The sequence below is a fragment of the Amphibalanus amphitrite genome, unplaced genomic scaffold (assembly GCF_019059575.1).
Source record: "Amphibalanus amphitrite isolate SeventyFive unplaced genomic scaffold, NRLGWU_Aamphi_draft 000228F_arrow, whole genome shotgun sequence".
NCBI lineage: Eukaryota > Metazoa > Arthropoda > Thecostraca > Balanomorpha > Balanidae > Amphibalanus > Amphibalanus amphitrite.
The window spans coordinates 227879-255558 of NW_024881723.1; the positions used below are offsets into that span (position 1 = coordinate 227879).

At 49.8% G+C, this 27680-nt stretch overlaps 1 protein-coding gene across 2 annotated transcripts in view; it reads left to right on the forward strand.

Annotated features, from left to right (window-relative positions):
- The window catches only part of LOC122385701 (vacuolar protein sorting-associated protein 35-like), a 38249-nt gene that overhangs the window by 3854 nt on the left and 6715 nt on the right, over positions 1-27680 (forward strand). For both annotated transcript variants that reach the window (XM_043374149.1, XM_043374148.1), the window contains exons 2-12: positions 6154-6311; positions 7214-7366; positions 7642-7840; positions 8152-8346; positions 8626-8709; positions 9214-9420; positions 11003-11154; positions 11401-11605; positions 12821-12927; positions 14396-14561; positions 15006-15185. In XM_043374149.1, coding sequence (XP_043230084.1) covers positions 6223-6311; positions 7214-7366; positions 7642-7840; positions 8152-8346; positions 8626-8709; positions 9214-9420; positions 11003-11154; positions 11401-11605; positions 12821-12927; positions 14396-14561; positions 15006-15185 — 1737 coding nt within the window. In that variant the 5' untranslated portion in view covers positions 6154-6222. The remainder of the gene's footprint in view (positions 1-6153; positions 6312-7213; positions 7367-7641; positions 7841-8151; positions 8347-8625; positions 8710-9213; positions 9421-11002; positions 11155-11400; positions 11606-12820; positions 12928-14395; positions 14562-15005; positions 15186-27680) is intronic.

The window sequence follows — 27680 nt, forward strand, 5'->3', positions numbered from 1 at the left end:
AATGGTGGCTGCCAAAATTCCGCGTGATATGACGCGCCATGTTAGGTCTACAGGCATAGGCGGCGGAACGGGGAGGGCACCGGGGCACCGTGCCCCCTTTGATTTTGGCATTTTAACATAAGCCCTATGGGCGTTGCACGGAAAGAATGGGACCAAAAGTTGGCAGTGCCCCCCCTCCCCCTTAATTGAAGGTGTTCCGCCGCTACTGTCTACACTAGGGTATCCGGAAAGTCCTGGCGCTTTTCAACATTTTTAAAATAAATGCCTTTGGTCCATACATAGATACTCAACAATAGAACAAAACAATGACCAGGAACACCAAGCCACATGCTTCTGCTAAGTGCCCATTCATTGCAGCCACTGTCTGTGCCGAAGACGGCCTCGACGCAAGGACGGAAACGCCTGCGAGTTTTGACGATGCAGGACATTTCCTGTCCTTCCATGCTGTCATGATGCGAGTCTTCAGCGACTCCAGGCTGGGATGAGAGGTGGCCTAGAGCTTATTCTGCAAAACACGTAGCATGCCTTAGTCGAGCGGGTTAAGGCTGGGATAATAAGGTGCCCTAATCTCATTTCACCGCGGTGATCTGGTCCACCGAGCTCCTCTGTCAGTTTGGTTTGGACGGCAGCGGCGTTGTTGGAGGGCGCTCCGTGCTGTTGAAATGCGAAATGACCCTTAGAGCAAGTCGCCTTGATTTTCGTGTCCAGGAACCCCTCGTGGACCAGCCTGTCAGTCATTTATTTGACCTTGACGAAGATGATTGAACATTTGTGTCCAGCAGACCCCAGATTTTCGTCAATTGCCGCTGAAATGCTGCTTCAGTCTCAGGCAGCTTTGGCATACCGTGATCGTAACTGAGTGAGAATATTTTCTAAGAAATTTCCGATCCAGAATGCACCTTTGCCTGCTCAACCGTTCGCCAGGAAACGTCGCATCGCGCTGCAACTTGCGCCTCGTTCAAGCCGCACCGGGCCCGGGCTCTCAGCGACAAGGCGCATCTTCGCCCATATACCTAGCACTGAAAACGGTTTCAGGGTCATATGTACGCGACCCCTAGCTGAGCAGTGAACGAGGGGTCATATCTGAGGTGATTGGTTGAAAGTCCAATAATCACAGCGCGCGTTAACCCTATTCCTGGCGGGCTCCTCCGGGACAAGAAACTGGCGGGGGGGCCGATTCGGCCCCCCCCCCTTCAGATCTCAAAAACTACACATCGCAGCGACAAACGGCGAACGGCGTTTGATAGGTCGTTTAAAGATCTACAACTTTTACATAAAACATTTTCAGGTCAGGTCAATATTGAGGTCACCAGAGGTCATCAACGATAAAATGTTTTGGAATTAGTTACCTATATAACTTTTAAACTAAGAAACATAGAGACATAAAACCAATACATTTTTTGTTGCTCTCGCCGAGGCGATGCGAAATAAGTATGTGACGACCTTCACAGGTCAATTTGAAATTTGACCTGAGGTCAAGGTCAGGTCATTCATCAATGAGGTTGTGGGGTATGGTCATGCTGCATACCAAACGACGCGCCTTGACCAGGCGAGCAGTTTGGTACCACTTACAAGTCTTTAGCACCATCATGTCGTGATTTATTTACAGAAAAACGATTTATGACGTCACATGACCTCAGATGACCTTTGCCGGTGCCCCTGTCAATTAGCGGCACCAGGATCATCACCGATGAGATAATCTTCCATAATACTGAAAGAATTGGGTGATTTTGACTCGTTTACACGAAGCAGGAGGCGTTTCAATATTTTCCCATAGGATTGCAATGTAAAGGTCACGAGTCTGGCCTGACCTCAGGTCACAGATATGAAAATTCTGAGATATACAAATTGCACATACTGGTACCCTAACTAAAGCCTGAAGAGAAGAAATTGATCGGTCAAAAACTCTAGCTCTGGCGTGATTGCAAACTTTTCTGAGGTAGGGTCACCAAACCGCCTCTGGTGACCTGACCTGAGGTCAGATCAACTCAAAATTTTCAGAAATGTTGCGTAAAAGCCTTTTAGTAAAAGTCAGAAAATTTGAGCTTCCTAGCTCAAAGCGTTTGGGAGAAATAACCAAAAAACCTCAGGGGGGGGCTCCTGAGGCCCCCCCCCCCCCGCCAGGAATAGGGTTAAAGGACGTCCAAAAGAGGCGCCAGAACTTTCCGGACACCCTGTTCGCGCAACGGGAGATCGCTCCGGTTTCGTTCATGCGGTCACCATTTCTCCCACGTGGACGCAGCTGAATCCTTAGAGACCAGCGGCCGGCGGCCAGCTTGAAAACCCGCCGAGAAGCACGAGTGTGGCCGTATCATGACACGGGCATCGCCATCATGTCGGTCTGTGATTGTGTTAGGCACTTTTCGGAGCGATAAAAGAAGAAAGTAAATGTACCTACAGTTGTCATTAAGTCTTTGATACTGGATAGTAGAAGTTATAACGCGAATACAAAATGCTTGCCTGCTAAATTATGACATAACTTGAAATTTTTAAGAAGCAATGTTAGCTTTTCAGAACAAAAACAAGATGTGTGAAAAAAAAATACCTGATTTGTGATCACCGGAAGCGAAATTTGTCGTGGGGCCACTAGTTAAAAAGAACTGAAAAGTGATAGCACGGATTGACTTCAGTTAACTTTCCGGAGTCGGAGTCGAGGCAGCTGGACCGATTCCGACTCCGACTCCGACTCCTAGCTGCTTGCCACGACTCCGGGCGACTCCGACTCCGACTCCGACTCCGAAACCCTGGTTTTGGGGGGTATATGTACCGGGTGATCATTTGGGAATGAGATAAAGTAAGTGGCACGTGCAGATGTGTATTCAATAGCACACCAGACAAAAGACACGTCATTAGACTCGTCATCGTGGGACATTTTGTACTGCACACTATTATACACCTGCAAGCCACTGTTCATCTACAGCAGGTGCTTAAAGTGGCCACCCCCTTCTGAGCGGCACAGCTCAGCCCGACGGCGTGTGTGACGCGACATCTTTCGCAGCTGCTCTTCGTCCTTGTTGCGGGCGAAGTCCTCAACCAGTTCCTTCAGCTGTTCCAGCGTTTGGGGCTCGCTGCGCACGATCTGAACCGTCACCAATGACCAGAAACAAAAGTTCAGACAAGACAGGTCGGGACTGTACGGCGGCAATCGGTGTTCACTGTTCCGGGAGATGACGCGGATGGCCAGGATGGACTCCTGTGAATTCTGGCTAACCCATGATGAGGAGTGGTTTGAGCGTGTACTCTGGAGTGACGAAAAGTGGTTTGTTCTGCATCCGTCTCCAAACAAGAAGAACACCGTGTGCTGGTCGCCAGAGAATCCGAACAAGCTCGTGCCATGCAAGAAGGCCCAGGGGCAGAAGGTGATGGCGTGGGTGGGCGTGGTGGATGGGAAGTGCCTGCCAGTTCACTGGTTCACTGGCTCCGTCAACAGCGACGCCTACCTGGAGATGCTGCAGACGGTGGTGTGGCCTGCGGTGAGGGCTCGGGCGACGCGCCACCAGTACTGGTTCCAGCAGGACGGCGCGCCGCCGCACGTCACTGCTCCCGTGATGGACTTCCTCCACTCGAAGTTCGGCGGCCGCGTCATCTCCCGGAACAGTGAACACCGATGGCCGCCGTACAGTCCCGACCTGTCTTGTCTGGACTTTTGTTTCTGGTCATTGGTGACGGCTCAGATCGTGCGCAGCGAGCCCCAAACGCTGGAACAGCTGAAGGAACTGGTTGAGGACTTCGCCCGCAACATGGACGAAGAGCAGCTGTGAAAGATGGCGCGTCACACACGCCGTCGGGCTGAGCTGTGCCGCTCAGAAGGGGGTGGCCACTTTGAGCACCTGCTGTAGATGAACAGTGGCTTGCAGATGTATAATAGTGTGCAGTACAAAATGTCCCACGATGACGAGTCTAATGACGTGTCTTTTGTCTGGTGTGCTATTGAATACACATCTGCACGTGCCACTTAGGGTAGACCGGGGCAAGTCGCCCCGCCGAGGTAAAGCGCCTCACCGATGTTTCTCGGAACTGGCAGAGTTCTGGGGAAACATCCTCTCTTCTCTAAAACGTGCACTATATGATCATTATATGAGCAGACTGGAAAAAAATTGTGATGACTCTTTCGGGAGATATAGCCAAAAATGTGTTTTTTGAGTGATTTTTATATTTTGTTGTCAGATTATGCATCATGGCGTTCTTTTATGGTCCACATCAGGTTAACGACTTTTATGTATTTTGAACAACTATTGTCTAACGCTTATCATGCCGGGTTGGTTCGTGTTAAATTATGTCTTGCTGGAGTGCAAAGCGTTGTTCTCTGACCGAACTACGTGATGGGGTAAAACGCCCCAGTAGGTCGCGGGGCAAAAAGCCCCATGGGGCGTTTTACCTCATGTGTTGTTCGGCCTACCCACTTTCTAATGTTCGGTAGCTGGCGAACAGTAAGTTTCTATGCCTTTATGTGTATTTTTCTCAGCAACTGGATGGCAAAGGAAGTATTCTGTAAACATTTGCATTGCAATAATTTATTATTTGGTCTTATGAGGCAGGTGAAAAACCTGCTCATACAATAGTGTCATAGCTGAACACCTGACAGGATGGAATGTGCTAACTTCAGAGCCGTGCCTCCAGAGGTCTAACGGACCTCTCACATAAGATTAAGCCAACTACCATGTTATATCTGTAATCTAAAGTATGGGGCTACTTGCCCCAGGCCGTGGGGCGTTTTGCCCTGGGGTTAGGGCAAAATGCCCCATTTGCAGTTGCTTCACAAATCACTTTCTAGCTTGGAGTCCGATCATAAGTGAATGAATTTGAGGGGTGCAATTTAAAGTAAAATGTCCAAAGAACGCATTGAGCACAAATTTGGCCTTCCAGGTGATGTGGGACAAAATTTATGCAGCAAAATAAATTATCTGGGGCGTCTTGCCCCAGGCTACCCTACTTTATCTCATTCCCAAATGATCACCCGGTAAATGTAAAAATTTCGCTAAAAACAGGTCAACAGTTTTTCGCTTATAACTTTTGATCTAATTAAGATAGAGCAAAAAGAAAAGCACCAGTTAACTCAGCACGTCAAGGCGCGTCGAATGATGCACTTTTTAGCTTGCTTAAGTGTACTTAAAGTTTTTCTTAAATTTTAAGTAAACTTAAATTTATAAATTAAGTTCAAGTTAACCAAATTGCATCATATCGCATATCATTCGATTCGGCTGATCACCAGGAACACAATGATACCATTTTTTAAGCTCTAGCGTCATTATGTGCCATGTTATTGGCAAAAACGTCATTTGACCTCAGTTGACCTCATTTGACCTGACCCATGGATAAGTACACCAAACAAAGAAGCACCAAGTGACCTGCCGTTAAGTACTTTGGTTTCAAAGCACAAAAGTGATAGAACGAAGCGGATATCTCCAGTATTTTCCGAATTTAGTATTTTCCCATAGGCTTAACATTACGACGTAATGACCTCTAACTGACCTCAGGTCAGTGACCTCAAAAAAACCCGAACTATATGTTATACAACTCGGTGAACTTAGCACATCCTGAAAGTTTGAAGGAAATCAGTCCAAAACTGTGAGTTGGACAGGTGCAAAAAGAAAATTGAAATTTGACCATGACCTTGTACCGGTTTTTCTGACCTGGTGACCTGACCCAAGGTCACCCGGACCTGAAATTTTCAGGTCATATGTAAAAAGGCTGCCCCATAGGCTGTGCCAAATTTGGCGGCGCTGCGCGCCGCCGTTCTTACGCTATCTTCGAAAAACCTTAGGGGGGGTCGCATCGACCCCCCCCCCCCCTGCCAGCCTCCCTGCCAGGGCGAGGGTTAAGCTGATCGACTTGCAGTAGGTATATCAAGATGCTGGGGACGGGACGGGGACGTGTACCTACTTGTTTTTTATGCCATCCAAATCCGCATCTGGAACACACATTGACAAGCCGTAATGTCTCGGATGGGTCGTGTGTATGATACGGACAGTATTTTGAACTTTCCTTAGTTATTAAAAAAAATATATATCAGGTCACTGTGATCGTCGAAGGGCATGTTTTTCTTTTTACCGTTGTCATACAATCCAGCTTATATTACGTGAACTAATAGAGCTGCAGCAGCGGTTTTGTTGATGATGCTCCCATTGATGTTGTTCCCGTTTTGTTTTCCAGCCATCGACTCCGATAGACGACCAGGACAGGGCGCTGGATGACGCCAAGTCCAATACGAAGCTGCAGGCCATGCAGATGAAGAGGGCGCTAGACCAGGGCAAGCTGATGGACGGCCTCAAGTTCGCCTCGGCGCTCCTCGGCGAGCTGCGAACATCCAGGTGATGCCAAATGGCGAACGAGATGGAGACCCAGGGACTGTCGCTGCGGGCTGCGACTGGGAGACCCAGGAACTGTCGCTGCGGACTGCGACTGGGAGACCCAGGGACTGTCGCTGCGGGCTTTCCTTGACGCTGGTGATGTGCTGAATGCTTTCCACTTCTTTGCTTCGGATTGCGTAATACGTATCATTGTTCACGGAGCCGCATCATGGATTAATGCTGAGTACAGAGGATAAAGCTGTTCTGGTGGATTTTAACCGATTGTGGATGAAAGGAATGTTACGGTCCGTAACGGCGAGTCATGTGGAGGCTTTATTTGCACAGGATCGACGGGAGGAGACGGAGTCCAAACATCAACAGTCGAATACCCACAGTTGTGTGTCCGTTATGCGTGCTTGATGTACCCAGGTATGTTCCTGTCTATCCAGTTTTGTTTACCGCCTGTATCCTTTTGGACTTATGGTTTATGTCGCTCTGTCTGACGGGGACTGCGCCACTCTGTCTGACGGGGGCTGCGCCACTCTGTCTGACGGGGACTGCGCCGCTGTGTCTGACGGAGCTAACGCCTCTGTGTCTGACGGAGCTGACGCCACTGTGTCTGACGGGACTGCACCAGTGCGCCACTGTCTGACGGAGCTGACGCCACTGTGTCTGACGGAGCTGACGCCACTGTGTCTGACGGAGCTGCGGCTGCGCCACTGTGTCTGACCGGACTGCGCCACTGTGTCTGACCGGGCCAGTGCGCCACTGTGTCTGACGGAGCTGACGCCATTGTGTCTGACGGAGCTGACGCCACTGTGTCTGACCGGGCCAGTGCGCCACTGTGTCTGACGGAGCTGACGCCTCTGTGTCTGACGGAGCTGACGCCACTGTGTCTGACGGAGCTGCCCCACTGTCGGCAGGCTGTCGCCGAAGAGCTACTACGAGCTATACATGGTAATCTGTGACGAGCTGCGGAACCTGGAGGTGTGTCTAATGGACGAGTTCCAGAAGGGCCGCAAGCCGACCGACCTGTACGAGCTCGTCCAGTACGCCGGCAACATCGTACCGCGACTGTGAGTAGTCAGTCCTGAAACTGTGAGTGGTCGGCCGCTGCTACTGTGTGACGGTTAGCCGATCGGATTGTTACGGGCAGTTTTGTTTCCTCGCTGATCGTTCGTTTATTGGAGCACTTATCACTAAATGGTGTCGTTTGCGACGGTTGAGCTGGGTTGCGCCTGAGATCGGCGATACTTTTAGTGGCCGTGTTCTCTGACCAGTATCGGTTTCGGTGGCGGTGACAGCGGCCGGTTAGACAGCGGCCGGTTACGGTGTCGTACGGTGTCGGCAGGTTCCTGCTGATCACCGTGGGCCGCGTGTTCACCAAGACGGCGCCCCAGGCCACGCGCGACATCCTGCACGACCTGGTGGAGATGTGCCGCGGCGTGCAGAACCCGCTGCGCGGCCTGTTTCTGCGCAACTACCTGCTCCAGTGCACCAAGGACATCCTGCCGGACACGGAGGAGGAGGGCGACGAGCGCACCGGCACGGTCAGTGGCACCACCGGCGCCCCCGGACTGCCCCCGGGTCCTGCCCCCGGGTCCTGCCCCCTGTCCTCTGTGCTCTCCGGCACGGTCCTTGGCGCCCCCCGGCTGCCCGGCTCCTCCCACGCTGTCTAGCTCGTCGCCGACTTATGTGTCTCTCCTCGCCGAATAATGTCTAGCCTTGCCGATTTATGCCTCGTTCCACTCCGAGTAATGCATCGCTCCTCGGCGACTCTCGCCTCGCCCACTTATGTGTCGCTCCACTCTGACTAATGTGTCTCTCCTCGCCGACTTATGTCTCGCTCCATCGTCGACAGGTGCGTGACTCGATCGACTTTATCCTGCTGAATTTCGCCGAGATGAACAAGCTGTGGGTGCGCATGCAGCACCAGGGCCACACGCGCGACCGCGAGCGTCGTGAGCGCGAGCGCCAGGAGCTGCGGCTGCTGGTGGGCACCAACCTGCTGCGACTCAGCCAGCTCGAGGCCGTCAACGTCGACCTCTACAAAAAGGTGCGGCCCGTACTGGCGCCGAGCAAGGGGGCGGAAAGGGGCGCGGGATAGACACTGCAGATTGCCGAGGAGACCGTTATGACAGGATCGGCAACTCATATTTGACGTCTGACCGGATCCTGGCTGTCTCTGAGTGTACTTCAAAGTGGATCTGGTCCCGGTACCGAGAGCAGCACTGAAAGTGAGCTGAGTAGTTGTATCCGTGTCGCTGCGCTACATGGCCTGGCACCCTCGGGCTGTCCCCATGTTATATGACCTGTTGCCCGCGTGCTGCCGCAGACTGTACTGCCGGGGATACTGGAGCAGGTGGTCAGCTGCCGCGACCCCATCTCCCAGGAGTACCTCATGGAGTGCGTCATTCAGGTCAGTCAGCTGCCGCGACCCCATCTCCCAGGAGTACCTCATGGAGTGTGTCACTCAGGTCAGTCGAGGAGTATCAGCTCATAGAGTGTGTCACTCAGGTCAGCTTGGTGCTCGGGAGAATGACTTTCTTTACCGCCGCCCGGCTGTTGTGCGTTATCCGATGATCATTGACTGAACATGCCGATAACTATTGTGCCCTCCCGGCTCCCTTCATGCCTCGTTTGGTATAATTCCGATGCCCTTTATTTCATTTGATGTGTTCTCCTTCCCCTTTGCTCTTTGTAGGTACCCCTTCCTGCCATGACTGACCCTGTCGATACGTCATGTGTCAGGTATTTCCGGTCGAATGGCCTGTCCACGCTGTCCCCTCTGCTGACACTGGCAGACCGTCTGTGACGCTCCCCCTGTCCCTGTGACAGGTGTTTCCGGACGAGTTCCACCTGGCCACGCTGTCCCCTCTGCTGACAGACCCGTGTGTGACGCTGTACCCTGTCCCTGTGCCAGGTATTCCCGGACGAGTTTCACCTGGCCACGCTGTCCTCGCTGCTGCGCGCCTGTGCCGAGCTCCACCCCGGCGTCAGCGTCAAAACCATCATCATCTCTCTGATCGACCGGCTGGCGTCGTTCGCCACGCGCGACGGCGGCTCGGGCATCCCGGACAGCGTGCCGCTGTTCGACATATTCTCCGAGCAGGTGGCCGATGTGATACAGGTGAGCCGTCCGTAACCTTCAGCACACTCTCAGCTGTGCCGCTGTTTTCCGGCACACAGGGACATATTCTCTGAGCAGGTGGCCGATGTGATCCAGGTGAGCCGTCCGCCGACTGACCAGCCGCGCCGGTACAGGGGGACTCCGCCAGACACTGACACCAGACAGACACTGACACTCTTCAGCGCGCAGGGTGACTGTAGTTTTAGGCTCCGCCTTGCCGCTGGTTTGCATTAATTTTGTCAGTCATGATACTAGTTAGCTTCTGAGTCCTGAACGTGTCACCGTACATAGCTCTCATGCAGGAGGACGGGCGTGGCTCCGGCGTCTTATTTGGGTGTTTGCCGTGGAGTTACTGTTAACGCCAGACCCCTTGAGACCCTAATTTTTCGCGATTACTTTTAAATGCGTGAAGGAATTTCAACCAAGCTCAGGACATGGCCGTTTCAAGACAGGCCGAAACTTTTATAATTTAGATATTTTATCGCCATTTCAATATTTCAGGCACTTGTCATTGACTCGTAATGTTAAATTTCGAGCAAGATTTTCATCCGGTGTGTAGAGGCTATCACCAGTCAGTCTGTGATACGTTATGACGTCACAGCTAAGCCCCGCCTCTGTGGTCTTGGCCTGCGGCGGTTTCGGGCCGGCGCGCGGTCACTCTCGCTGTGGCGGGTTGCGGGGACGGGCGACGGTCGAGCGGTGCCGAAAGCCGGCGGAGTTGTGCGTAGCGTCTTGGCTGACAGTGCCCAGAGAGCGACATGATGACTAAGGAGTCATAAATGCTCAATGCGCATTGCTTCTACAATGCTGATATGTTCGCTGATATTTTTTTATATATAAGCTGCATATGACGGGCAGATGGCATATAACTGACATAAGGTTAGGAAATATTCACCTGTATTTAAAGCCTATGGCGTTGCAGATAATGCGATAATGGGATGTCGGATGTCATCAAGTAGCTCCTGATTTGTACATCGCTATGCACCCATCGACCAGCGCAATAACTAGCTAATTGCCTTCGCTTACATCATAAGGCTCGCTCGTATTTCACCACACAGATATCCCACATCGAAAATCGCATTTGTTAGGAATCGTTAACGTTTTTCCGAAGCACGACTGAGTAGTAGGTTGAGGAGTGATGGTCCTCTTGGTCCTATATACAAGAGTCAACAAGAGCCTAACATTTACTTGACCGTCTGCTGCAATTGACTCATAGCACGTGAAGCGTCAGCGAAATTCATAGTCCTTCACAGATGGCAGGGGTGTCGTTTGTACAGAGGTCGCTGATGGGCACGGGTCAATGCCGCAGTCGTGGGCGGAGCCTAATGTCATATGACGTAGAAAGCCTCTATCCAGGATGGAAAAACAGTTAACATTACGAGTCAATGACAAGTGCCTGAAATATTGAAATGGCGATAAAATATCTAAATTGTAAAAGTTTCGGCCTGTCTTGAAACGGCCATGTCCTGAGCTTGGTTGAAATTCCTTCACGCATTTAAAAGTAATCGCGAAAAATTAGGGTCTCAAGGGGTCTGGCGTTAACAGTAGGTGCCACTGACAGTTGAAACCCTCCCCCTGTCAGAACCGCGCCGGCGCGCTGCCAGCCGAGGACATGGCCGCGCTGCAGGTGTCCCTACTGAACCTGGCGCACAAGTGCTACCACGACCGGCTCGACTACGTCGACAAGGTGTTCGAGCGGACCGCCGAGCTGCTCGGCGGCGTGCTCACCAACAAGTGAGTGTCGTGCTCCGGCGGAAAGGCGGGGACCGTCGAGCTGTGAGTCGAGTCTGCTGCTCTGTGTGGACTTAGACCAGAGACTGACCGATATCTGCGCTGCCAGGGTGGCGGCGGGCGGGGGCTGTTGTCACTCTCAGTCAGTGCTGCTCTGTGTAGACGGTATGACCAAGCACTACATGTCGGCTGCTCTGTGTCTGCTATGTGACCAGAGACTGACTGAGTGACCTGTGTTCGCCCCGTCAGGGTGGCGGCCGACAGTGCGCTGGGCAAGGAGCTGCAGCGCCTGCTGCAGATCCCGCTGGACAACTACGACGATCTGACGGTGCTGCAGCTGGAGCACTTCACGCCCTGTCTCCAGCTGCTCGACTACGCCGCGCGCCGAGACGTGGCCATGCACCTCATCGAGCGGATTATCGAGGCCGACATCCGGGTCCAGGAGGCCGCACAGGTACGTACTGTGGACAGACAGAGGGGGACCGGAGGCCGCACAGGTGCGCCCGAGTACCGACATCCGCGTCCAGGAGGCCGCTCAGGTACGTACTGAGTACCGACATCCGCGTCCAGGAGGCCGCACAGGTGCGTACTGTGGGCAGACAGAGGGGGACGGGAGGCCGCACAGGTACGTACTGAGTACCGACATCCGCGTCCAGGAGGCCGCACAGGTACGTACTGTGGGCAGACAGAGGGGGAGCGGAGGCCGCGCAGGTGTGTACTGAGTACCGACATCCGGGTCCAGGAGGCCGCACAGGTGCGCGCTGTGGGCAGACAGAGGGGGACGGGAGGCCGCACAGGTACGTACAAAGTACGGACAGAAGGGGACGGGAGGCCGCACAGGTACGTACTGAGTACCGACATCCGCGTGTAGGAGGCCGCACAGGTACGTACTGAGTACCGACAGAGGGGGACGGGAAGCCGCACAGGTACGTACTGAGTACCGACATCCGGGTCCAGGAGGCCGCACAGGTGCGTACTGTGGGCAGACAGAGAGGGACTGGAGGCCGCACAGGTGTGCACCGCGGAAGCGGACATACATAGGGCAGGCGTCGACATTCGCGATACGTCTTGCCCAGGCTGCTGGGCAGTCTGTCTGCTGACACTGATTATTCGTGTATTCTCGGCTGGATAGTTGATAGTGTGCTGATCTGTCCATTTTCCCCAGGTGGACAGGTGTGCTGACGCTGCGATACATCCCCAGGTGGACAGTCTGCTGACGCTCTGGTTTGTCTGTATATCCCCCGGTGGACATGTCTTGACAGTCTACTGACGCTGTGATTTGTCTTTATATCCCTAGATGCACACTGCACACTGCACAGTCTCCTGACGCTGTAATTGATCCGTATTTCCCCAGGTGGACAGTCTGCTGACGCTGTGATTGGTTCATTTCACATTTGTCTCCAGTTTGACTGTTGAATGCTGATGCTCTGATATATCCCCCAGGTGGACAGTCTGCTGACGCTCTGATATATACTCCCCAGGTGGACAGCCTGCTGACGCTCTGATGTGTATTCCTCAGGTGGACAGTCTGCTGACGCTGTGATACATCCCCAGGTGGACAGTCTGCTGAGTGCTGACGCTCTGATATGTATCCTCAGGTGGACAGTCTGCTGACGCTCTGATATATCCCCCAGGTGGAGAGCCTGCTGACGCTGTGATATATCCCCAGGTGGACAGTCTGCTGACGCTGATCGGTGTTCTGGTGACGGACCAGCCGGACGCCGCCTCAGACTTCTCCGACGATGACTTTAACGAGGAACAGGAACTGGTTGGACGGTATGTGTGAGATGATCTGAAGAGCTTATGGCCGGTATGTGATGGACGGTGAGAAACTGGTAGACAACGGTGAGCTGTTGCAAAATATCGGAAATTTCCTGCTTCCACATGTCTTTGAACTGTTGGTAAGTCTGAAGACAGATCAGACTATGATTAACCCTCGCCCGCACATGGGGGGGGGGGTGGTTGCCACCCCCCCAGGTAGTCTTTCTGCTCTGCACTCAACATTTTTAGAGCTAGAAGGCTGATTTTTCGTATAGCGGCTCCTCTATCCTTTCTTGATGTCCTCTGAAAATTTCAAGTTTCTGTGATTTTTGGTTTCGGAGATATGACCTTGTTTTTCAGGTCATGTCATGACCCAAATGGCCAATTCTCAACATCTTGCGCTTGCCATGGGCCTTGTGAGCTTTTGACACCCTGATTTCGGCCTTTTTTGCCAGTCTTACCTCCCACCTATCATGGAACATGTTGTTCGACGATGTACAGGGGTCAAGGTCAGGGTCAAGGTCAACCTAGGTCATCTAAGATAATTGCGTTTTAGGCAAGCTGAATTTACTTTTTGTGAAGTTTTTTGACTGCATTTTTGGTAAAAGCTTCTCAGATCATGATTTCATGTAATATGGACCCAAAAACAATCGATGCACACATCAGTATACACACAGACACACACAGACATACAAACACATATAATTGACCTTGACCTAACTTGACCTGAAATGACCTCAGCAGCAAAATTCTGGTCGGGTAGTGTGACAAAGAGGTTCTAGCTGGCTTGGCACCAGAAAACAGCATCGTCATCGGTATTTGATAAGCAGCGCACTTGATATCCAACGGTGACCCAAAACAGCAATATTTTTTAGTTTGACCTGACCTGGAAGGTCAATGACTGACCTGAGAAGGTAAAACTGGGTATCATTGGATTCGTCTCTTCCCAAAGAATCTTTTTGGTCTTTACTGCTAAGCTCTATCTCCAACAGGAACGAAATGGCGCGGGGGGGGTGGCAACCACCCCCCCCCCCCATGTGCGTTCTAGGATGGGAAAATGGCATGTGCGGGCGAGGGTTAAGTACACGGCTCACACTGTAATTGTGTCGGCTCCGTGTCGCCAGGCTCCCTGTGACCGCCCTGCTGACCTTACCCGGTCCCTGTGACCGCCGTGCTGACCTGACCTTACCCCGCCCCGTGTGACCAGACTCGACCTGTGACCGCCGTGCCGACCCTGCCCCGCCCCGCTCCGCCAGGTTTTTGCACCAGATACGCTGACCGTGTCCCGCCCCGCTCCGCCAGGTTCCTGTGACTGCTGTGCTAACTGTGTCCCCGCTCCACCAGGTTCCTGCACCAGATGCGCTGACCCTCACACCGCCCCGCTCCTCCAGGTTCCTGCACCAGATGCGCTGACCGTGCCCCGCCCCGCTCCTCCAGGTCCCTGCACCAGATGCGCTGACCGTGTCCCGCCCCACCCCGCCAGGTTTTTGCACCAGATGCGCTCGGAGGACGCCGACCAGCAGTACCTGATCCTGACGTCTGCTCGCCGCCACCTGGGCGCCGGCGGCCGGCGCATCAAATTCACACTGCCGCCGCTGCTCTTCAAGGCCTACCGACTGGCGCAAAAGTACCACGAGCTGCGAGAACAGGTGCGTCCCCCCGGCCAGTGGCAGCGGCAAGACCGTACAGCGAGTCACCCCTATGTGATAATATGTCTCAGTCATCCCTGCCATGTATAATTGTATAACCTTTTGCTCCTCTTCCTCCATTCGTAATTCGTAAATGTCACCTCCCAAATTATTGTTGCATTCTTGGATGCTTATTTTCTGTCATCAATGCTTGAGTATTAAACTAAATTATGAATGCTCATTATCTTCCTGATCTTATATTGGTAAGTGTTGTGTCGCTTTTCCTTGGTTGTTAGCACGCAGCGCGTGCTTTCCCATCTGTCAGTGTGTAGTATCCTCCCTCATGCAGCTGGGCAATATCTCTCCCTTATGTCGGTGGGTGTCCCTATGTCACCTCTGTCCCCCGGCAGGTGCTGCCCCCTAGTCCTCTATTTATCTGACGTCTCCCCCTCCCCGCGACGGCAGGACGACAAGTGGGACAAGAAGGTGGGCAAGATATTCCAGTTCTGCCACCAGACCATCACCGCGCTGGTCAAGGGCGAGCAGTACGACATCAGCCTGAGGCTCTTCTTGCAGGGTGCCGTGGTGGCCGGACGCGTGCCGTTCGCCAATAACGAAACGGTCGCCTACGAGTTCATGTCTCAGGTGAGCAGGCGCCAATAACGAGCCGATTGTCCGGTGGGGTGAACTGGTGTTTGAGTGTCCGGAGCGGTTGGTTATCCACTGCTAGAGATTGCAATCCCGGGATCGGGATCCCGGGATCCCGGCGGGATTTTAATCCCGATCCCGATCCCGAAATTCCGCCAATCCCGGGATCCCGAAAATATCAGTTTTTCACCATAAAAAAAAAAATGCAGCCGCTGCACGAGTCTTGTTTACACTGTTAGTGTTCATGGTGCTGAGTGACATAAAGCAGAGAAACTATTTAGCTGGCACCCCGTATCGGCCGTCCACAATTGACCGTGTTGGTAGCTCCCGGGTATCATCCACAGCGGATAAGCCGCTTAAATGTGTACGACAAACGGTCCCCAACGCCAAAAAATTGCAGCATCAGTGCAGCAACATCTCAATCAGGATCACGGATCGTTCAGCGATTCTGACTTGTCCGTCCGTGGCCGGGACAAAAGAGGTCATCAAGACAGTGTTTGAGCTCGTGTCGCAGAAAGATGTCACAGATGTCACGCAAGTGACGGCAGAGCTCACTGATTCAAACGTTGAAGACGGTAGAGTGGAGCTCTCCCAGTCAGTGACTCTGCCCTCAAAGCGACTTTGGAGCAAAGTCTGAGAGACATTAGTGATGAAAGCGGAACCGGAAGGAGGTGAAGTGACCAAGCGACGTCTTGAAAACATTGTGAAATAGGGAGCTGCCAAATTTGGCGTACGCTGGTCGCGAGTTTTAAAATAGACAGACCTACCAGCAATGGCTTAAAACTGTCGCGCTTACTACGAGTAGCGTAGACGAAGAGTGAGTGAGGCGTTGATGTGCTGGAATCCGTCTTAATGACGAGATAGTAAACGCACAGGTCGGCGCACAGTTTTATTCAGGCCAATTGGCCTAATGCTAATCAAATCGAAACGTTTCTTTCGCAAATTCAATCGTGTTTATTGCAAATGACATGGTGTAAGGATGGCTTTTGGTTGCCTCTTTGTTTATTGTAAGCTAACCCGCGCCCCGTTGGGCTCTGCCGAGCAACGCGCCCCGTTGGGGGGGGGGGGCATTTTGGCCCCCCCTAAGATCTCGAGAACCACGCAACGTAGCGACAAGCGGCAAACGGTGTTGGATAGCCCTATCAGGGAACTACCTTGTGACCCAATTTTATTGACCTAGGTCGAACCGATGACGTCACAGGTCAGGTCAAAGGTCCAATTTTCACCGTTTACAGGCATTTCAAGAAATGCGTTGTAAAATCGAGTAAAATGCATTTCATTGAAAATCATCGATGGGGAAATGTTCTTCAAACACATATTTTGCTAGTTGAGGTCACTGATACCAGGTCAGGTCACTGAGGTCAGGTCACTGGGGGGTCACAATATGAAAGTGTCGTGTGATACATGTTTTATGGTCCATTTTACATGACAAATGCGATTATGTGGGTCAGGCAGCCTTTGGGGCCAGCTTAGGTCACGTTTTGGTCAAGGTCAGGTCAAGGTCAGGTCAAATAAGGTCAAATTTCAAAGTTGATATTTTTGCATAAAATGGGTATCGAATCGATGCAGCTCGTCACGGGGAGTTCAATGGTGGTCTTTGTTTTGCCGTACGAGGTCTAGAATCGCTAAAAATTGAGTTCAAAAATTTGACGTCATCATTTTTGAACAGTTTTTTCGCTATAACTTGGCCAAAAAACGAGATATCGATCTGAAATTTGGTATGTATATAGAAAAGCGCAGGGACTATCACATATATTCCGGTTTTTTCGAAATTCGGAAAAACTTTGGATTTTTTTTTTAGTTTTTCTAAAAAAAATCAATTGTTTGAAATTTTTTGGGTCAAAAACCCAAAATTTTGAAAATCCGAGATAGCAGTTTTGTAGCGCCGCTTTTTGTCTATTAGACCATATAAAGAACTTTGAAATTGCTTGATAACTGTAGATTTGGTGAGCGTTTCAAGATTGCATGTTTTTTGCTCATTTTTGCTCGAACATGACCTCAGTTTGACCTCAATAACTCCTGACCTAAGGTGACCTAAGACTTGAAATTTGGTGTGAAGGTGTCAAATTGATGCCCGGAAAGGTAGGGGAGACCCGGGAGGTATGGGCCCCCTGGAGGAATGGGCCATCGTAGTTTCGAAGAAGTATTGCGTATTTTTACACATTTGACAGCGTAAACTGGTAGCAGTTATTCAGTTATACAACCCACGCGATTTTCAAAATCTTCCTTAGTCTTCTTTGGCAATGAGCGGTGATAAAGCGTTTTTGCCCTCTTCGAGTAAAATACTGTACATACAGAAAATTCGTGATAACTTTGAACCAGGCTCGTTTTATGATGTCAGACCATCTGTAACATAACGTTTAAAACATGCAAATTAAGACTGGATAGATAATTTGAAGCTTTCTTGCAAGATTATGAGCTGAGATGCTACGCTACTTCTGGCGTCCTAACCGGGAGGTTCGGGCCACCGACCCCTGTTGATCATAAATCAATAAAAAGGTGCTTTCAGTGAGTGTCATCTTCAATAAGTTTTATCTTTGTCGCGCAAGGTTGAAAATTTAACTTCAAATTTCCTTCGAACCAAAAAATATTATTCATTTTATTTCATGGTGCATGGTTGAGTTTACCAAAATACATATGTGCCCAAGTGACCTCCATGAAGTAAGCTGTTGGCCGCTTATACGGTTCCTGGACTCTAAGAGAGATCAAGGTAAATACCAGCTACGAATATTGTTCTCATTGTCGAGAAAATAATATGAAACATTGCACCGACCCATACCTCCCGGGCCATGGCCCATACCTCCCGGTGTATTTTGATGGATCGAAAAAGCACATTATTTATTGAAAGTTATCTCGAGACAAAATAGTTGATCCCAGATGCCTAATATCAGGCACACTTTGCAGGCGAAAGGCAATTTCACGTGCACAGAGTGAAAAATCGGGTCTAGCCACTGCCCACTGGAAGAAAATTGCCTTTTCACAAAACCGGCCCATACCTCCCGGGTCTCCCTTACTGAAAATTTGGCGGCGCTGCGCGCCGCCGTTTTCTTGCTATTCAGGAAAAACCACAGGGGGGGGGGGCAAAATGGCCCCCCCCAACGGGGCGAGGGCTAAAAGACGCAAAATATGTCTGTAGGAAATTATTCTTACGGCCTTTAGTGACAAGACCGGAATCCCGGGATCCCGGGATCCCGAAATAAAAACTTTCGGGATCCCGGGATTGGCAAAACGTTCCGGGATTGCAATCTCTATCCACTGCTGAGGCAGTGAGTATACAGGACGGGAGTGGGCGTCCACAGGGTGGGGCAGGGAGGGACAGGGCGTCTTCTGGTGTTACAGTAGTCTGCCGAGAGTGGGGCCTGCTCTGGGCCGACAGCGTGGTCCCGGAGGTCCATACAGAGCCGGTCTGGCTAGGCTACGCTGGGCAGAGGACACAAGAGTTGCTACTCGTACCGCCGACGCTGGCCGGCCCCGGCTGGCTAACTGTGGTGCAACACCGTTCACCAGAGGGCGCTGAGAGCTCGGCTGGGCGGCGAAATGACGGCCTTTGGAAGAGCAGCTGGTGTTTCGGCGCTCTTATCGGATGTTCCCCGTTTTTGACTGAGGGTGCGCCTCCACTTCCCAGTTAGAATGGGAGAGCGTTCGTCTTTGATGGGGCTAAGCTAATGAAAAGCAGCAGCTTAACTCTGACACATTGGTAACGAGTTTCTCACTAGAAGAGTTGATGTTGGTGACTGGAGTTGGTAAGCGGCACAGCTGTACCAAGTCGCCTACCTTGTAGTAGTCCTCTGATCGTGTTATTTTGTCACTTGTCCTCATCCTTCTTGGCTTCATCTCAGGCAATGAAACACGAGCCTGCCTTTCCCTCGTGCTACTGACGTCACGGTCAATCACGTTTACCGTAGACCGCCATCTCGCCCAGTTTTCACTTGATACAGCCGATTTGTCGAAAATTTGTCGAGATTTATCGAACCAGTATAATGCCTTTTAGGGCGACTAACGGAGCGAGCGAGAGAGTGGGCCTTGCACGTGCGAAATTGCGAGGGAGTAGGTACCTCCAACTGACTTGTGCACGGCAGTGCACCCTACTAACCGGTCTCTAGCGATGTGCCAAATTTGAGCACAATCGGCCCAGCCGTTCTCGAGATCTGGAAGCGGCATCCTGCACGTGCGCACGTGCAAAATGGGTCCCAACTGACTTGTGCACGGCACCAGGTACTAACTGCTCCGTAACCATGTACTAAATTTGAGCGCAATCGGTCCAGCCGTTCTCGAGATCTGGAATCGACCCCTGCACGTGCGCACGTGCAGCAGCACCCCAATTCTGGCACATGGATATGCATTGCCTAGTGGGTGCCTACCTACATGCCAACTTTCAGCGCAATCGGCCCAGTAGTTACCGAGATATTGCAACTATTACAAAAGTGACACCTCTTCGTTTTGCACGTGGTACGTGCATAAGGGGCCAGCCACATGCATCGGGAATAGTCCAATACTTGGTAGAAGGAATGAATCTACCAGACATGTGCTTGGATACGGAAAAATGGATCTGAGATCCGATCCCATGGATCCCGATCCGAGATCCATTCAGATCATAGATCCAACCCCTCAATTTTGTCGAGAGATCTACTGGGATCATAGATCTGACCCTTCAATTTTGTCGCTAGATCCACTCGGATCATAGATCTGGCTCCCCAATTTTGTCGTGAGATCCATTGGGATCATAGCTCATAGGTGCTCAAAATGTTAACAACTTTCTTTCATAAGAAGTTATGAATACCAAAGTATGGTTAGAAACAAACAATCTTATACAAAGGCCATATTAGTAAAGGCATCCAGTTACATTATACAGAATACAAAATAAAAGAGGCTCATGACGGTCACAATTTGAGAGAATTGAGTGACATGAAGATAGTTCACAGTTCACATACCAACAGAAAAGTTTGCATTAACAATTAACATAGAGGTAAGTCAAAGTAATGACTAATGAACAATACATAACTAGGTACCTACAACATCACAATTCATGTTAGAATCTACATAATGATATTGATAAGACAATCCTGCATTAGACAACCATGAGGCTTTCCAGTTTCCAGCTACCACAATTGATTGATAAACAATAAAAGATGATACTGACACATGTGGCTTGGTTAGGTAAAGGTATTTCAATCTATTGAAAGAAATATTTGATAAAATAAACTGAGATATAAACAAAAGTATAAAAATATTCAACAGCCTGCGGAAGCGATGGGAAGCGAAATATCAATTGTAATGGCCTTGGATATTTACCGTAAAATGATTATTCAGTATCTAAATAGAACTCGTGACGTCATTTCAAATAACAAATGAGCTAGGCGTTCTACCTTCGAGTATAATGTAAATAAATAAAAAATCAAACTGGAAATTCAAAAGTCTGGAGTTTTTTTTAAGAATGTTCATTTTATCTGCTTCACATAATTTTACGATACGATTGTTTGTGAATATCATCTTTGTAGCGTTGAATTTAATGACGTAAACGTAAGCTGAAGTGGTTTTATATGGCCCTGAGCGGTGTGCGCCTTGCATCTTTATTTTATTCACTTTTCAAAAGAATATCAGTATCTTACGTCATTAGTTTGAAGGGCCTATTACGGGGAATCTTTTGGAATCATTACGGTTTTGGTCAAATTAAGATTTTTCATTGGTCAAACGATAATGACGTAATAAAACCGTATTACCAAAACGTGAGCTGTGAAGTTCGTTTGTCTTTTTTTAGCAGGCTCTCTCATAACAAAAGCACAGCATGGCACCACACGTGGCACGACGATGCCAAAAGTAGGTAATGAAGAAGTTGATGCCATTTTTGAACTTGTAATTTTATTAGGAAAGTATTAGAGGTTGGTTGTTATCTATATTACTATTTCAACAGGATCCATCTGTCTGTCTGTTTGTCCGCCACGCCGTGTAGTGGGTTCAATTTAGCCGGCCTACAGGGCAGACGGTACGGCGCAGGGGGTTGAAATTTGCACACCTTATAGGTGACAGAGTGGGTCAGCGCCTTTTCTAGGTTCCGATTCGCTGGGGTGCACGGTTTGCGCGTGGGGCGCGCTGGAAGAACGCCAATGAAATTTTGATCGGTTCGTAGATCTTCATTGAGAGCCGGGGTCGACAAACTTTGTGGACTAAATGCATGCCGATCGGTGGCGGGTGCCTCGCATTGGCGGATGGGCAGGTTATTAATTTGAATGAAAAGTGGCGAGATAATGCATAGATTATAAAAATGCACCGTGAAAGGTGACCAAGTATAAAAATGCACCGTGTTTGCCGCAATGCGTCACATTGGTGACAAGGCGTCATTTTTGCCGCAAATCGCACAGTTTTGTCAAATATGGTCCGATAAGGGTACAATTTGGTGCCAGGATGCATGCTCAATCGCCGGGTGAAAATGCGCCGCGTTTGTCGCAATGCGCCACATATGCCACAAAGCGCCATTTCCGACAAAATCGAGTAAGGGCAATGGAATGGCACGAATTATTCTGTGACCTGACATGACCCAGCGGTGTTGGTAGGGGTAGGGGTAGTGGTAGGGGTAGTGGCAGGGGTAGTGTAGTGGTAGGGGTAGGGGTAGGGGTAGTGGTAGGAGTAGTAGTAGGGGTAGGGGTAGTGGTAGGGGTAGTAGTAGGGGTAGTGGTAGGGGTAGTGGTAGGGGTAGTGGTAGGGGTAGTGGTAGGGGTAGGAGTATGGGTAGTAGTAGTGGTAGGGGTAGGGGTAGATGTAGTGGTAGGGGTAGGGGTAGGGGTAGTGGTAGGGGTAGTGGTAGGGGTAGGGGTAGTGGTAGGGGTAGTGGTAGGGGTAGGGGTAGTGGTAGGGGTAGTGGTGGAGGCAAAAGCAGAACAGTGGCCCGGGCTGATCCCAGCGGACGAGAGGTGACCATGTGACCTGGCTTGACCCAAAGCGACCGGGTGACCCGTCTTGACCCCGTATCACCCAAATTTCATCCAACAACGCCCTCAGAACAGTTCTTTTTTTAAAGTCTCTTCACATTTCCGTCCATATCTATGCTTCTAGACCACACATCGACATGAATCAAACACCATTCGAAAGCAAATTGGCTGGTGCCGCAATTTTTTCTACCACGCAGCAAAGCAAGTGGCGCAGCCGCTTGTCTAACTTACTATTCCAACAGGATCCGTCTGTCTGTGAGTGTGTGTGTGTGTCCGCCACGCCGTGTAGTGGGTTCAATTTGTTACGGCTACAGGGCAGACGGTACGGCGTAGGGGGTTGAAATTTGCACACCTTATAGGTGACAGAACGGGTCAGCGCCTTTTCTAGGTTCCGACTCGCTGGGGTGCACGGTTCGCGCGTGGGGCGCGCCGGAAGAACGCCAATGAAATTTTGATCGGTTCGTAGATCTTCATTGAGAGCCGGGGTCGACAAACTTTGTGAGCTAAATGCATGCCGATCGGCGGCGGGTGCCTCGCATTGGCGGATCGGCAAGTTATTAATTTGAATGAAAAGTGGCGAAAAATGTGTTGATTTTCGTTCAATGGAAACAGTTTGTGATACGAGTATACAAATGCACCGTGTTTGCCGCAATGCGCCACTTTAGTGACAAGGCGCCATTTTTGCCGCAAATCGCATAGTTTTGTCAAATATAGTCCGATATGGGTGCAATTTGGTGCCAAGATACATGCTCAATCGCCGGGTGAAAATGCGCCGCGTTTGTCGCAATGCGCCACATATGCCACAAAACGCCATTTCCGACAAATACGATTAAGCGTAATGGAATGGCACGAATAAGGGCAGGACTGGGAACACTTGAAGTCTGATATTTTAGTACTGATTGGATCCAATTATTCTGTGACCTGACATGACCCGGCGGTGTTGGTAGGGGTAGGGTAGTGGTAGGGGTAGGGGTAGGGGTAGTGGTAGGAGTAGTAGTAGGGGTAAGGGTAGTGGTAGGGGTAGTAGTAGTGGTAGGGGTAGTAGTAGGGGTAGTAGTAGGGGTAGGGGTAGGAGTGTGGGTAGTGGTAGGGGTAGGGGTAGATGTAGTGGTAGGGGTAGGGGTAGGGGTAGTGGTAGGGGTAGTGGTAGGGGTAGGGGTAGGGGTAGGGGTAGGGTTAGGGGTGGAGGCAAAAGCAGAACAGTGGCCCGGGCTGATCCCAGCGGACGAGAGGTGACCTATGTGACCTGGCCTGACCCAAAGTGACCGAGGCTGACCCCTTTGACCCGTCTTGACCCTGTATCACCCAAATTTCATCCAACAACGCCCTCAGAACAGTTCTTTTTTTTAAATTCTCTTCACGTGTTCCGTCCATATCTATGCTTCTAGACGACACATCGACATGAATCAAACACCATTCGAAAGCAAATTGGCTAATGCTGTATTTTTTTTCTACCACGCAGCAAAGCAAGTGGCGCAGCCGCTTGTCTATATTACTATTTGAGGAGGGTGCGTCTGTCCGTTACCGAGGTCCCGACTTGGTCGTGCTTTGCGTGGACTACAGGCCAGACCGTTGCACCTAGCCCGGTGAAATTTGCACAACTTATAGATCAAGGATGCGCGACGTGCCTTTGAGGGGTCTCAGCTCGATCGGATTGATAGGGAGCGCGTGGCGCGTGCTCAAAAAGTGCAAATTCGCGTCATAGACTTTACATGTATTAATCGGCGTGCGAAATCGGGCGAAAACGGCTAATTTTGACCGACACGGGTCCAGTTCCCGTGCAATATCTTGGTGACCAGGGGTCCGACCGGCACGGGGAAAACAGCATCGTGTACAGAATTGAACGGGCTATTGAATGGTGTGCAATGCAGAGGATAGCACGCGCCACGTGCACCGGAGAGGGCACTTTTATTTGAAAATTGCGGTTTTTGAGGGAATTTGGAATTAATTTTATTTTTAGGTGACCGTTAAATGGAGCGAGTTGAATCAACGCCTATTTGCAAGAGAAAGGTACCGCCTCTCATATAAAAATTGTGAAAAGCTGATTGATCCAAATCAAGGTGGTGCAAATCACAGGAGAAAATGGTGTTTGTCAATTTTGTGCCACTTTATTAATCACACGGGGTTTGCTGAATAACCTGATACCTTTGGCAGTTGAATATGGTACCATTGGATAGAGCATTCAATTCTGTCCAATATTCACTCTTCATTTTTGCATGATTAGCAACAGTATCCTTAAAAATGTAAATGTTCCAAATCATTACATCGTCATTTTTAGCGAAATTCATCGATGGCCCTCAAAAGGCTTCACGCCAGTTTTCGAATCATTCTAAAGTAGAACGCATGATGATAATACGACACGGGCACCTCGATGCGATGCATCTTTTTTTATTACAAAATGCTTGGCCGTCGAAAAGCAATCGAACGAAATGGATACCAGCCAAATCGACACAGACCAACCCAATACCCACGGGTCTAAAATAACCCTTCTTCGCGTTGCGGAGCACGCGGGTAACCCTAGTTCTTACTAAATCGAAATTGTGTTGCACATAGTACTAATAGCTCATACGAACATTCTGGATTTCATACCTGGCAGAAATGGATTGCTGGATTATTTTTAACAAAACTGACCTATTTGGCTTCCAGGTTTGATTTCCTAACATCTGTCCATAGGCGGCAGAACAGGGGGGGGGGGTGGCACCAGGGTACAGTGCCCCCCATAGATTTTGGCATTTTAACATTAGCCCTACTCAGCGTTGCATGGAAAGAATGGGACCAAAATGAAAATCTGCTGGGCCCTGCTGCCACTGCATCCGTCTGTACTGTTTGTTCATTGAATTTAAGTGGCTGTAGCTTGTTGATAAGATTGTCATCAGTGCTGTCATGAGAAAGTTACAATTGGTCACAAAAAGTAGCAATATGCATGTTCTTGGTTTATTTTAAATGTAGTACAAATGTTGTTTATTTAAATTCAAATTTAACCCGCGCGGGGCTGGGGGGGGGGTAAATTTTACCCCCCCTCGCGAATTTTTGCGATATCTCAAAAACGGCGGCGCGCAGCGCCGCCAAACTTTCAGTACCTTTTATTACATCAATTTGACACGTTCCCTGAAAATTTGAGCAAAATCCGTCGGAAAATTTTTGAGAAATTGACGTTTTAGTGACGTCATGTTCGCCATTTTCGCCTCAAAAACGGCAAAAGTTCAAACGCCGCTAACATCTTCATTTTTAAAGGAATCAAGACGTAACAAAAAAGGTTATACGTAATTTTACTTTGTCTATCAAATGGCTATCTCGGTTTTTTGAAAATTTTGGATTTTGGCCTAATTTTTTTCAAAAAACTGACTTTTTTGGGAAAATCATTATAAAATCCAAAATTTTGAGTCTATCGAAAAAACCGGAATATATGTCAGAGAAGTGGTCTATGTGCACCTACATACCAAATTTTAGAAGAACCGGTTCAAAAATGTGGGAGTTATTCAAAATTTTATGACGTCACGACACACAAATTTTTTGAAAAATGACTTTTTTGGAAGTTCTAGACCTCGTACGGAAACAAAAATAGCACCATTCGATTCACCGTGAAAAACTGCATCAGATAGACACCTTTTTAGGCCTTAACAACCAACTTCAAAATTTGACCTCACTTGACCTGACCTTGACCTGACCTCGACCTGAAATTCATCCAGAGGTGGTCCATATCACTTATTGAGTGTGCCTATTGAATTCTATGAGTAAAATGACCCATAAAACATGTGTCGCACATGCCCTTTTCTATATTTTGTTCTTTGGTGACCTGACCTGACCTGACCTGACCTTGACCTTGAACTCTGAATGATATTGTATGCAACGAATATTGTCTTGGTAGCCTAAGAACACGTTTTGGGCGATCAGTCTCAGTCCATGACTCCTTTCTTCGGCAACTACGGTGCAAGGCCGATACTGTAGAAACTTGCAATTTGTACCCTTGACCTGACCTTGACCTTGACCTCAAACTTTAAATTAAGTACATGTTTTTAGTAGTTCATGATGAGAGCTTTCGATTGGCGTTTGAATTTTCCAAATCGGACCATTAGTTCGGGAGATAACAGGGGGGTAAAATTTACCCCCCCCCCCAGCCCCGCGCGTTCGGCTGGAGACCCCAGCCCCGCGCGGGTTAATGATGATACCTAATGATTACAAGTGGTCTTAACCAATAACCATGTCCACAAGTGATAATTCTCAATTGTATTGCACTGTAAGGTGTACAATCATGTAGGATAAGGGTTTCATTGGCTACATGTTGTCGTGAGATCCATGCAGATCATAGGTCCTCCACAAATTTTTGCCCGCTGGATCCACAGAGATCATAGATCCTACCCCTAAATTTTGTCGAGAGATCCATTCGGATCATAGATCCAACCCCTGAATTTTGTCGAGAGATCCACTCGGATCATAGATCCAACCCCTCTATTTTGTCGAGAGATCCACTGAGATCATAGATCCAGCTCTCGGATCCAAGCACATGTCTGGAATCTACCCTACAAAAATTACCGCATGTAAATCGGTCAAGTGGTTGCTGAGATATAAGCGTCGCAAAATCGTGACCACGGGCCGGCCGGCCGGCCGCTCATACTCAGGAATCTCCGTTAATCTAAGGAAAGACCACGCTCGCTTCGCTCGCTCCGTAATCAGGCGAAATTTGACCTTTGATGACCTCTGGTGACCTGACCTTTGACCTAACCTATAAAATGAACGAGATTTCGTCATGATTTTTGACGCTCTTTCAAACGTTGCGTGTCGCCACGTGGCCCAGGAGCTGAGCTAGGAGGGGGGGGGGGGTGGTTCACTTCAAACACCCCCTTCCAGCAGGGCGTGGAAATCCAGGACCCTCAGCGGGGCGCGGGCCAATTTCCATTCATTTCCGACGCTAATTTCTTACGACGTTTAATGGAAGGAGGCTTAGACGAAACGAGTTGGTAGGTGCCTCGATCGCTGTATTTTTACGTGCGTGATATTTGAAAACTAAAGCGGCTTATAATGCCTGGTCTGTTTTCTGTCATTTATTCGCCGAACGCTGCATTATGCGCGTGCATGCTCGGGTTTCTATCGATCCGGGCCGTTGCCATGGTAACATCTGTGATGTTTTGTTACTATGGCAATCTGCTCACAGAGCCGGAAATGGTCCGCTAATATAGCATGTAATGGAAGCGCGCCTGCCGGCTCACCGGCCCACCTTTGCTCAGGAGGTATTTAGCGTGGCCGTTATATAAGCACAGCCTGCAGATCATACGTCTGACCATGTAATATAGGTATAATAGAAATATAATAATTTCTGATCGTAGAAATTATCCGTCTGCTTTACAGATGGACTGAACTTAAGCACATTAGGTGTAACGTCCATTAGATAAACGGTCTATATGCGTCCAGCCGTCCACCCACGGACGTGTAACCTGCCCGTTATGAAAATGGACCGGGCGTCGCCCATCCCGTTTAACAGCATAGGTGTCGATTTGTATACTTTTGGGTGTGCCCGGGCACCCCCAATGCTGAGTTGGGCACACCCCAAAGGGCTCTGGGCACCCCC